We start from the raw sequence: 12326 nt of genomic DNA, 5'->3' as shown, positions 1-12326 counted from the left end.
CTCTTAATAAGAATCGTCAAAATTTACTTCCTATTTCTTCTATCTATCAATCTCCCACTTGAATTGTGAATGAAAATAAAATCACAGGCTGATCGTTGTATCAATTGATTAATTACAAGAACGCGATCGAGGGAGACAAAGATTCGAAGAATCGGCATGGTTCACTGCTGCCATCCGTCTTGGTCCTTCTTCATGTCGGCCGGCGGGAGGAAGCAGTCCATGGACAAGCCCAAGAGGTTGAAATCCACCTCCTCGATGGTCCACGTCTCCTCCATCCTCTTCTTGTGTTTGGCCGTGCCCTCGCCGTAGCGGGACATGGTGACGGTGGTGCGGCCGGCGTGCGCGACGCTGACGCCGTCGACGAGGCGGTAGTCGTCGAGGGCGGACTCCATGGTGGTCTCCCAGAAGATGGTCTGGCCGCAGCCGCCGGCGCCGGCGCCCTTCATGCTGAGGAGGTAGGTGTCGTCGAGCTGGACGAGGAGGCCGGTGCGCTGGCTGAAGTAGCCCCATATCGTGTGGTGCACCATGTCGAAGTTGGCGGCGCTCCGGGCTTTCAGCGTCTCCCGATCCGCATCCAGCTTCAGCATGAAGCATTCCTCGCCGTTGATCGTCTTCTCGCCGGTGCACACCACGTCGTTCGAGAAGAGGTTCGCCGTCGACCTCGGATCCAATCCCTGCTTCGTTATCAAAATCCAATTGCTCAATCACATTCTTCGAAGTTCAAGTAGAATATATATATATACGGTGTTGATACCTGAAGAGATCGGCGCAACGGCCGCGGGGGGCCTCTGAGGGCGTGGGATTGCAGGGAGGCGGACTGCCTCCAGGTGAGCTTTCCGTCGCTGCCGGCGCTCATCTTGCAGCCGGCCATGATGAGCTCGAAGTACCACACGTCGGGGCTCCTCTGCCACAGCACATACCCTCCGACCTCGTTGGGGCCGTCGCCGTCGCTCCCTTGGAACTCCGACGCGCTCATCCTCACCTTCCCCACCGCGTACATGGTGCTTATCGACGTCAGCGCCGCCTGCCCTCCCGTCGCCGCAATGTACTGTTGGATGATGTACTTCGCCGTCGACTCTTGCTTTTGTTAATTTTCAAAAAAAAAATCCAATAAATAATTGATCAACGACACGCCAATCAATAAGTTAATTTCATACGATGGAGGAGTTATCGCGAAGGAGGAGAGAACGGCCGCCGAAGGCGTGATCGGAGGGGACGGGGCAGGGGACGAGGGGCAAGCCGACGACGTTGAGGAGGAGCTGCAGCTCGGATTTGCGGCGGGAGACTTGCTGGTGCTGGTGCTGATCGTCGGCGGCGGCGTTGTCGAAAGCCTGCGCGTTGAGCCAAGTCCTCATCTCGCCGCCGGCGTTGACGTCGTCGGCGAACATCTCCTCCGGGATGGGCACTTCCAGCACCGTCTCCAGGCCATCTTCCCGGTCCAATTTTCGGCACAATCTTCTCATCACCATCCAACACGATAACGAAGTCAGTATAGATATAGATTTAAAAATGTATCAACGAATCAATTTAGCATCTATCAAGTAGATCGATCGTCGACGTCGAAACCGATAATTGCAAAAGCTTTTATTTGTAATTATTGGAGAGAGAGCGGGGAAGGCACATGCATGGAGATTACGTTCCTTCCCTCGGAAGAAAGGAAGAACCAGAGAGAGAGAGAGAGAGAGAGAGAGAGAGAGAGAGAGAGCGCGCGAGGTAGATGGCAACGGCTGGAGACTTCTCCTTAGTTGTAGAAATTTCATGGACGCCATTGCTTTCTTTGGCCTACTATTGCGGCCGAGAATTGGGTCAGTTACCATCATCGTCGTCACCACCACCTTTTCCCTCCATTTTTTTTCTTTTATTATATATATATATATATATATATATATATATATATATATATATATATATATATATTAAAGGTCAACATTATGTATTAAAAAAATTAATAATCTCAGTTAACATTATATATGTAAGGTTTCAAAATTACAATAACCTAGATGTCCAGCATCCTTTGTACTTTTATGAAAAATTTCGTCAAATACGTCATAACGATTTCATATGGTCGACTTTATGATTATCTACCATGGCCCCAGGGGCAGAAAGTAACTTAAAAATGGTTGATTATAATTATTTGTGACGGTAAAAGATATATATTGTTATTAATTTTACTTCACTGAGATTTGACCTTTGTCCACTTCAATAAATTTATCATAATCAATTAACTATGATTCGGAGATCTAAAACTTTGCACTCTACTATTTATATCACCTATGATATTACGTAAAAAAAAAATTGATAAATCCCACTACCTATGATACTACGTAAAACCATAACAAAGGTGTTTCATAATCGTTGCCACACCATCCATTGATCGAGCTGTATGATTTTTTTAATACAGCTCTGACCGCTGCATATTTGCTTAGGATGTGCAAGGCCAAGTGCAGCCCAACGCAAACATTATCATTACCTAAATTTTATTTTATTTTATTTTGTTAATAGAATTTATTATCTTTTTTTATTCTGCAGATAATTTTTGAAATAAAAAAAAAACTCTAATCTGATGTGACTCACCTTCATTTACACTGTGGACGGGACATGCCACGAGAGCTTGGCCTTGCGGCTACGACAAATAATTAATAATTATATATGTTCGCATAAAAGTTTTGAATTTGAATGTATGCATAATTCTAAAATATTATTTGAGCGAGCGCTTGATCCATTCTATACGGGCAAGGAAAGCGACACTCGACCGCTGCACCGGGCACAAGTGTCTGGGTTTGGTTTGTTATTTTTCTCTTTAATTAATAATTCACCAGCTGCTGCTTTTGAACGGCATGCTGCCCGCGCGGTCAGCGGTCCACAAACACGAAAATGTGACGGGCAGAAAGAGTTACGAAGAGGATCCCCAGGTTTTTGCCGTTCTCATGTGCTATTAAAAGTAAATAAAAAATTTAATTTCCGTTGAGATATTTGTCTAGAGCGAATAAGGATCGTCTGGATTTGGAAATTTGAGTCTTTTTTCCTTAAAAAAGGAAAAAAGAGAGAGAGAGAGTGAGAGATAAAAACTTGAGTCCGGATTAACTCGCCGATGGCCCAGAAAGTGACCCGGTTTCGATCCGTACGATGATCTGCGGTGGAGGATGTGTGGCTACGCGCAGCGCGCGCTTAGGCTCATTATAACGTCTTAGCCAATCAGAGCTCGACAGCGTGGTTGCTGCAATACCGCCCTGGTTTTCTATAAGACCGCCTCTTGCCCATTCTCTGTTCCGCGCTCTCTCTCTCTCTCTCTCCCCATCTCGCTCCCTTCTTCATTGATCGATCGTCGTTGACGTCTCTCGTCCGCTGCGGCGTGAGGCACAGGGGAGGAGGAGGAGGAGGAGGAGGAGGAGGGGGAGAGATGGGGCGGGGGAGGGTGCAGCTGAAGCGGATCGAGAACAAGATAAATCGGCAGGTGACCTTCTCCAAACGCAGATCCGGCTTGCTCAAGAAGGCGCACGAGATCTCCGTCCTCTGCGACGCGGAAGTCGCTGTTATCATCTTCTCGGCCAAGGGAAAGCTCTATGAGTACTCCACCGACGCCAGGTGCGCTCGCTCTTCTTTTCGGCCTCTATTCGATAGCGTACTCTGTCGTCCTAGTTTGATCTGAATTCTTCCTGAAACTGTGGTTGTCTTCGATCAAAGGCTATGTTCGTTTCTCCGGTCTCTTTCACAAGGCCAAATTCTTTATCTGCCTTTGTTCTGTATTTCCGTGGATGGTTTTCCCTATCCCATAATCTACTTCTTGCATTCGGTGCAAGGTTATCTTCGTCGATTAAGTTTTAGATATTTGGAGTACAAGTCAAGTCCGACACTTCCAACCTAGTCTTAAATACGAGAATTTCCTACACGAATACATTAATTCTCTGTCTAAAAATAGACGCTTTATTTTGGAATGCATTAATTAAAGACTTATCGGGTTCGTGTTTTATACACGAAGAAGGAAAAATTACTATATTCGGCTAGTACATACAGGTTTTCGAAGTCCTCTCAAGGATTCCATCCATTCCTTTACTTATGAGAATGGTTGCCCCAGGCACCCCCTAGGTTTGATTCTCTTTAGTTTTCCTATTGCAATCTTTATATCGTCACATGGCAATAATTTAATATGTACATGCTGTTATTTTGGTCAGTCTTAACTCATAAGATTGGACCCTTCCCAAGTATTCATATTTTGCATTTCAAATATGTAGTCAATAATCTTGAAGCTTTCTGCCATTTCGAACTAAAAAATAGATAGCATTTGCATTTTAGATATGAGTAACCATACAAGTAATTAGCCACCATGAAAGATAAAAGGTTCTGACGAGAAGCTTCTATAGATGTCTACTAGTATTATTATGTATTTTGGCAGGTCGAATGTTTGTTTATCGTATGAGAATTATGGATTAGGCTATGTCGTGGATCGGATCATGCTAAATATTTAGGTTTGGTTTGTGAAATTTTACAATTTTTAGTTTTATTTTCCAGCAAATAAAATTTTAAAATAAAAAATAAAAAAGATGTTTATCATTAAACAAAAAAACACGTATCTTATGTACGTCTACCTTTTCACTCCTACGTATTAAGGCATTAAGCTAATCCCATGTCTCCACATGCATCTTAACAAGACATCTACTGATGAATATTAGAGGTAGAACTATTGTTAAAGTCAGATTTTTTTTGTCTACAGAGATGATCTATGTCCAAAAATACCCGAAGACGTTGGTAGAGAACTCAGAAATCAACCTCTAGCTAGAGTGAAAATAATTTAATAGAACGTGATCCTTAAGAAAATTAATTACTACATGCAATATTATTTGTATGACATGGAAGGTTGTTGAAGAAAATTAGAAAAACACGTCCTGGATATACAGATTCCTTTGGTTGCCAGGTGTTGAACAAATTAAGCAACAATCATTCCATCAGTTTGAACGAAAATCTTGAAATGCATATAATTGTTACTTCTCTATTCGATGAGGCAAAGTTATGGAAGAAAAATAATATCAAAGAATTCATTTTACTTAATTAAAATAATGAAAGAAATAGATGGTTTCTATTCTTAAATTTGTAGAATAAAATGCTCATAAAATAAGTCTCCTTTTCCTCTCTTATCAGAAGTTATATATAAATTATCTGTACTATTTCTCAAGACATTATAAATACTGAAATGCTGCGTATATATAAATTATCTGTACTATTGCACAAGACAATATTATAAATAGTGAAATAACTGCGTATATATAAAACCAAAAAAAAAAAAATACAACCTTAAGGTTCATCTTCCAAAGGTCTACTTTTACTAGCATATTTTTACTGGCATATATCCCAACCTCCTTAGCATCTTCCTTATACTTTATAGTAGGTCTTGTTGAGTACTGCTCCTCATCTCTAGAAAGGACCAAATTAAATCACATTGGTTTTGGCCTTTCTGAAGCCAAATTCTGAAGTAGGTTTCTATTATTTGATTGATCATCTCAATTTGTACAACATAAACACTAATGTAAAGCAAGTCAGTGTCTATTTTCTTCCATAAGTTTCTCCAAAAGTGGCTAAGAAATTGTGTCACCATCAGAGCTAATAGACTTCTAAACTCTGTAGTGTAACAACTTCATTTCATTAAAGCAAGTACTAGCTAGCCATTTTGACAAAAAGAAAAAGTAAGGATTAACCATATTATGAAAGATCCGTAATCTTTTTACAAAGGATAAAATAAGGCATTTTGGAAAACCAATTTACAGGAACAAAAATAACATTTAGTCTTTGGTAGGCCAACAATGGAAACCATGCTAACATCATTCTAAGAAACATTGGGGATAAACAATAGTGGAAGCATTATAATTCTGACGTTGGCCTTGTAAGTTTGTAGACATGATATCTCTTAATAAACTTGGCAATATCCAGGCCAATAATATATACCTTTTTGGACTGAAAAAATGGTATTCCTCCTAAATGTGCACCAAGATCTCCACCATGAAATTCGTTGATGATATAATTCCTAAATGTGAACAAAGCTCTCAGATCAAGTTGGACTCAAGCTTAGGTAGCTTGAATGCTATGAAAGACTAGAGGCTTATTGAGGAGGAATCAAAGAGTATGGTTGGCACGAAGACATGTAAGATGAGAGTACAAACAAATATTATTTTGAGCTTTTGGATAGAGTTTTTCTTAAGAGGGTACTCAACTAAAGAACATGTATGTTTTGGGTCAAAGGCTCAAAGCCAACAAATAAACTAGAAGTCGAGCAAATTCAGTCGTTTGAAGGATTACTTAGTAAATTGAATAGTCAAGTTGACTCATTTGTCAGCTCGGAAGTATAACTTAATTAAGTTGGCTGAACTATTATTTTAGAGAGAAGAGGGAGAGAAGTAAGAAAACTCACAACTTATATTTCTTGTTATGTGTGATTATTATTATTATTATTATTATTATTATTATTATTATTATTGAGAAAAGGAGAAATGAAGAGTATTATAGTAAATGACGATAAACAATGGCAAGATGGTCAGACTGTCTACTGCCTCGCCTAGGCGGCGCTTAAACGGTTAAAAATTTTTTACTGTTTTTTTATAAATAATCATTATTCTTTATTATGTTTTTGTATAAATAAATTTCATACAATATAATTTATATAAAATACAAATAAATATATAAATATAATTAACAAGATAATTAATAAAAATTTATCACCATATTAATAAAAATTCCACCTCATATGGTTCTCATATTCCACCTTCAATAATTAAATTGGATAAAAAATTTAGAAAAAAACTTATTATAAAATATAATAACTAAAAATAAAAATTAATCTAAATATTTTTTTAAATAAATAAATAAATAAAATTTAAATATATATTAAATTAATAAGATAATTTTATTAGACTTTAATCCAGTCTATTTAAATTATCTGATGCGTCGCATAAGCTCGACGATTAGTTTCGACCAGTTGCTTGGGCCCAGCAACGAGTTCGCATCTATCGTGCGAGCCCGGATGCATCGTCTGAGTCTGACGACGGGCTCGAACGCATCACCCAAGTCGAAATTAGGGTTTTGTTCTAGATCCGAAATAAAAATTTAACCTACTGACGACAAGCGATGGCGACATTAATGAGGCGGAGGGGACAACCGTGATCAACAACACCAAAGCGGAAGGTGGTAAGTTATGTTGGTTGATTTTAACCACTGTCTAAACTACCACTTTACACCGATGCTGAGGTCTACCTCAACCGCCATTAGAACATTGATTGAAGGGTATACCAAAGAGTGAATCATTAATTGATTTAATTAATTAAATCAATGCAAAATTAATTACTTATTAATTGATTGATAATTAATTTTTCTTGTTGCCGCCGCCGCCGCATCAACTGATTAATTAATATTAATAAATCAGCTAATTAATCTCAATTACTGCATTATCAATTAAACTTAAAATTAATTAATTAATCAATTAATTCTCGATGATTAATTGATTTTGCAGCAGAATTAATTCTGACCTATTAATTGATTTATGATAGCGTGAATTAATATTCACGTATATTTGAATTAGGCTTATGTATTCGTGCATACTTAACTCGATGCAAACCAATTTTTTCATCTGATCATAGCCGGACCAACTCTTTATTACTCAAATAATCTTATATATTAACTTATCATTCATTCAAAAAAAATTGATTTATGAATAGCTGTCTATATCTATATTCAATTTATTAGTCACGGAATTAATTTTCCAACATATTTTTCTTATTGCCCAACTGTTTCATTTAGTTTATTTCAATTCTCTGTCATTTCAGCAGCTATGTTTATATTTGTTCATTTAGTTTATTCTTTCTCTATGATTTCAACAACTGTTTCAATTTATTAGTTACGGAACTAATTTTCCAACATAGATTTCTTATTTCAACAACTGTTTCATTTAGTTTATTTATCTATCATTTCAGCAGCTATCTTTATATTTTGTTCATTTAGTTTATTCTTTGTTTACATTTGGTGCATATCTTAATTGCTTTACTCCACTGTGAACATGATAAGGAGTGCATTTGGTGGATATCTTAATTGCATTACCCCACTTGATGATAAGGATTGGCATTGCAGAATTTTTTCAGGATTTATTATTTGGAGAATAATATCTTTATGTGCAAATTAAAAAAAGGATAAGATTTAAATTTCTTCAACAATAAGATTTAAAATTTTCAAATATTTTTAAAACATTTTATAAGAAAATCTCTTATGGCTATTTACATGTCACGTTACATGTATATCCCGCATAATACTTGTGCATGTATAATTAACCAAATTAATCTACACCCAGTCTTATTTTTTTAATTAAAATCTCATCCAAAAACCAACATATAGCTAGCCTGTAATATACGTTACATACTTGAATCCAGATTTCAGATAAATAAATATTGAATCTAATATGAAATTCTTAATTCCGTCCTCAATATAAATACATATTTTTCGTCCTGAATATGAAATTCATAATTCGGTATGAGAAGAGTGTTTGGTGGAAGAGATAGGAGGTGAGGCAGAATGTACTGTGATAAGGGAAGACTTTTTACTCTTGATGCAGGGTGGTTTTTATCAATTGTTTGAATTTATTATATTTTAAGAAGTTATGTTATTAAATGTATTTGATAATGATCATCTTGCTTTCCCCAATTTAAATGGATAAAAAAATGAAGACTAGTGGCCTCTTTCTTTCATTCACTTTTTTATTCGGCTAAATCCATCTGCATAACAAGGGAACATACATATTAAAAGTACGAGGGACCCATGCATTTTGTCATTCATCCATTATGTGTTTTGGTAAACACTAACTTAAAAAGGCACTTGAATATTTAATAATTTTTTTCTCAGTTGACAGTGCACACGTGCTCAGGTTTGTAGGGCTTACATTTTTTTAATAAAAATTTACAAAAATGAGAAAATCTAGAGAAATATTTAAAAAATAAAATAGATTATTCAAATTTTTTTTTATATTTTTGAGCTGGGCTCATGCAAGTCATGCTCGGTCGATCTGTCAACTGAGCCACTCTCGCCTAACTTGACCTGTATATTAGGCTTGATCTAGTATGGTCTTTCATATTTGTGGTATTCTTGATGCTAATTATCTTGATTTAATATTCCATTGATGTAATCCATATTTAATTTTTCATGCTACTCAAAGGTTTTGATGGGCAATTGTCCTAAAAACTCATTATTACTTTGTTAAGATTCCTATTTCATTAATCCCCTATCTCTTCTGTTCTAAAACACCTTTAACCTTCTAAAGATAAAATTTAAAAAATATTTTTAAAAAATATAAAAGCTAATACATCTTCTAGTCATTTAGAAATCCTACTTATAAGTTTTAATCAAAACTTAATTAAGAATTATATAATATGATTTTCAATAGTAGATTGAGTTGTACGAAACGGGCTATTCAAAGTGTTCGTAAGTGGCTTGTTCAGTAGGGCATTGGCTTGACATCGAACAAGGATGTAGGCTGCTTTTATGACTGCTATCCCTAATATGGGGCATTCTCCTTGTTATTCTTGTATGGGCTATCTTAGTGTAATGTGCCCTCATTGCTGCTGAGTGATGATAAGTATTTGAACAATTTATTATATTAGGAGACAGTTTTTGCATTCTTGATGTGATCGAATCGAGTGAAAGTTATTATTACGTAGAGGTTACGTTCATCATTTGACTACATGTAATCTACTTTTGCAATGTACATTAAGCTTTGGAATTAGATTTGTTTTTCATAAAACATGATTATCATCATTTAAATTGAGAAGAGAAGTTGAATAAATTAAAGATAACGAAGCTAGACAAGTCTGATCGCAATCATGGTAGAGCCAACTATTTGGATAGTACTGGGTGACAAATTAACAAAAATCATCCAGATGAACATTTGTGTAAGAAGAGTAACAATGGTACCCTTGATTCCTTGTTAGCACAATCCTCATTCATGCACATTGATTTTTAGAAATCTGTAGCAATCATTAGCAGAAATTTGATGAGAAACACATTTTTGCAGAATGGAAAAGATTCTTGAGCGTTACGAGCATTACACATATGCAGAAAAGGCTCTCAAATCACCAGACCTTGAATCTCCGGTTAGTAGACTAGGTGCAGTTATGCACGTGTATTCCTCACTACCTACGCCTTGTTATTCTAAATTTTCCAACATTTTAGGATTTGGAATGTAAGTTAGATTACATTATACTGGCTCACTCGCCATGGACATTTTCAGGATTTCACATATTCATAGCTCCTTTTAGACTATTTAGGCTTCAAGCTAGCAAAACAATACAAAGATGCAATTAAGCTTTCACTAATCAGTCAAGTACTAGCCTTGTTTCTTTTGTGAGCATTATTTTATGCCCATAAACTAGTGTGTTTTAATGGAAGTATTGTACATTTTTCATATTGCAAATAAGAAGTTTCAACCTTCAACTAACAAGCATTTTGTGTTCAATTAAAAATTTGTTTTAGACATTGTGCAGGGAAATTGGTGCCAAGAATATGTTAAACTTAAGGCTAAGGTTGAAATTTTAACTACAAGTCAAAGGTAATCTAATCGAACAGCTTAAAGAAGAATTGCTTACTTGTTGACATACTTATTGAATAAGCACAGCTGCACAGGCAGCTAATGGGAGAACAACTAGAATCCTTGAATCAGAAAGAAGTCCAACAATTAGAGAATCAGCTCGAAATTTCTCTGAAACATATCAGATCAAGAAAGGTAATGTCATTATTATATACCAGTAACTAACAGCCTTTCCAATCTAAAATACTAAATAAAATTTGCCAGTCACTTTATAAGCTGATGCTATTTGCAGAACCAAGTAATGTCTGAGTCCATTGCGGAGCTTCAACGGAAGGTAATCTCAAATACCTAAGTGTATATTTTAAGAGATAGATTATGCTAATCTGAAGTTAGATTTCCTAAATGCTTTACACCCTTTTAATGTTCTAAACCATTATGATCTGTGGGCGCTATGAATGGGGACTACTTGGAATTATTCTTGTGAAAAGTCATGATAGTTAATCATTAAGCCATGGGTACAGGTATGAGACGTGTGTAATTTTTGTAACTATATATTATAAGTACAAAACAGAAATAGATTGCATTTACTATTGTACAACATCTCCCCATCGATCTGATCTACTAAGTATTATGCTTTGGGGGTTATCTTCATGATATAAATGTCCACTTATTTTGATTCTAAATTAAAAGCACGCTCACTGGCGTTCCACTTGCAACAAATTGTATATTTTAGATTCATGTATTCATTTCTTTTCGTTTTAATGTGTAGGAGAGAGCACTTCGTGAGCAGCACAAAAAATTAGAGAAGGAGGTAACACACTGTTGACGGTCACCCAAAGTAAATTCGGATAATCACTGAAACATTCTTGTGATGTAAACCAGCTGAAGGAGAAGGAAGAGAAGGAGAAGGTTGTAACCCAACAAGCCCAAGCAAGCTCCGCGTCATCGCCCCCCGCGATAGTGGAGCCTCAACCGACCTTAAACATTGGGTACGAGAAACAGAAGCTTACGCTTTAATCTTTCTCACAAAGTTTTGCTACAAGAAGACGGATATGATTTGCACAGGAGTAAACATTTAATGATCCAGGTGTTACCAAGGAGCGGGAGGTAACCATGGCCCCGGCGAGGACTCTCCAGAAACTCAGCTTAGGATCAGTGGTAGCTTATTGCCTCCGTGGATGCTCAGCCATGTGAACGGCTAATCGTCAATTGGAACCTCTCTGTTTTCACTCACGATCCCTGAGCATATGGTAATATCTATTTGATGGCTAAGCCACCACCATTGTCAGCTCGCGTGTGTCCGCTGTCCAGATAGGTTTGCCTTTTGTCTGGAGCTGCGTTTGTACAAGTAAATCTGGTCACGTGGATATAACTTATGCATGATGTCACTGTACTGGGTCAGATGAGCTCCCTATGTCATTATTTAGCCTCGACTGCCCCTGTGGATATCTTGGAGAACAATGCTCCGAGTATTCTATATTTTTGTGTAGTTAGTGGATTGGTGGAACGTGCCAGGTGGAACTTTAGTCGCCAGTTAAATTGAGAAACAGACCAAAAGACTGGCCGTGGCATAGTCTAAATTATGCCCACTAGCTTTCGGTGGAAAGTAAATTCTATGATGTGCTGCTATATAGTAGTTTATATCATAATTTTTTATAAACGTTCTTCCTGAAAATCTACTACATAATAAGCCTTGCGAATTGAAACAAACATAAAATTCCTAAAATATATTTTATTGTTTGTAAGTAAATTATATGATTTAAATTTTACATGA

The 12326-nt window shown here is 36.9% G+C and overlaps 2 protein-coding genes across 2 annotated transcripts; one reads left to right on the top strand and one right to left on the bottom strand.

Annotated features, from left to right (window-relative positions):
* Positions 1–161: 161 nt before the first annotated feature.
* On the bottom strand, positions 162–1469 carry LOC141811919 (uncharacterized). Its single transcript, XM_074699997.1, has 3 exons — positions 1158–1469; positions 755–1081; positions 162–674 (listed from the first exon to the last, which is right to left on the bottom strand). Exons 1-3 carry the CDS (start codon positions 1467–1469, stop codon positions 162–164), a joined length of 1152 nt encoding a protein of 383 aa, XP_074556098.1.
* A 1931-nt stretch (positions 1470–3400) lies between these two features.
* On the top strand, positions 3401–12073 carry LOC141848489 (protein VERNALIZATION 1-like). The gene is made up of 8 exons (XM_074736521.1): positions 3401–3585; positions 10040–10118; positions 10509–10573; positions 10648–10747; positions 10845–10886; positions 11322–11363; positions 11435–11541; positions 11640–12073. The coding sequence occupies exons 1-8, from the start codon at positions 3401–3403 to the stop codon at positions 11752–11754; spliced, it is 735 nt and encodes a 244-aa protein (XP_074592622.1). The 3' UTR covers positions 11755–12073.
* Positions 12074–12326: the final 253 nt, after the last annotated feature.

Source organism: Curcuma longa, chromosome 17 (assembly GCF_044706935.1).
Source record: "Curcuma longa cultivar G26 ecotype Majalengka, Jawa Barat chromosome 17, ITB_CL_G26_1.1, whole genome shotgun sequence".
NCBI classification, from domain to species: domain Eukaryota; kingdom Viridiplantae; phylum Streptophyta; class Magnoliopsida; order Zingiberales; family Zingiberaceae; genus Curcuma; species Curcuma longa.
Note: the sequence above shows the minus strand (reverse complement) of the source record. Positions and strands in the feature narration are given on the sequence as shown.

Coding starts and splice junctions, on each gene's coding strand:
- LOC141848489 (XM_074736521.1), top strand. CDS start 3,401: ATGGGGCGGGGGAGGGTGCAGCTGAAGCGGATCGAGAACAAGATAAAT. Junction 10,574..10,647: donor ATTTTAACTACAAGTCAAAG/GTAATCTAATCG, acceptor ACAGCTGCACAG/GCAGCTAATGGGAGAACAAC. Junction 10,748..10,844: donor AACATATCAGATCAAGAAAG/GTAATGTCATTA, acceptor TGCTATTTGCAG/AACCAAGTAATGTCTGAGTC.
- LOC141811919 (XM_074699997.1), bottom strand. CDS start 1,469: ATGGTGATGAGAAGATTGTGCCGAAAATTGGACCGGGAAGATGGCCTG. Junction 1,082..1,157: donor TTCGCGATAACTCCTCCATC/GTATGAAATTAA, acceptor AATTAACAAAAG/CAAGAGTCGACGGCGAAGTA. Junction 675..754: donor CGTTGCGCCGATCTCTTCAG/GTATCAACACCG, acceptor ATAACGAAGCAG/GGATTGGATCCGAGGTCGAC.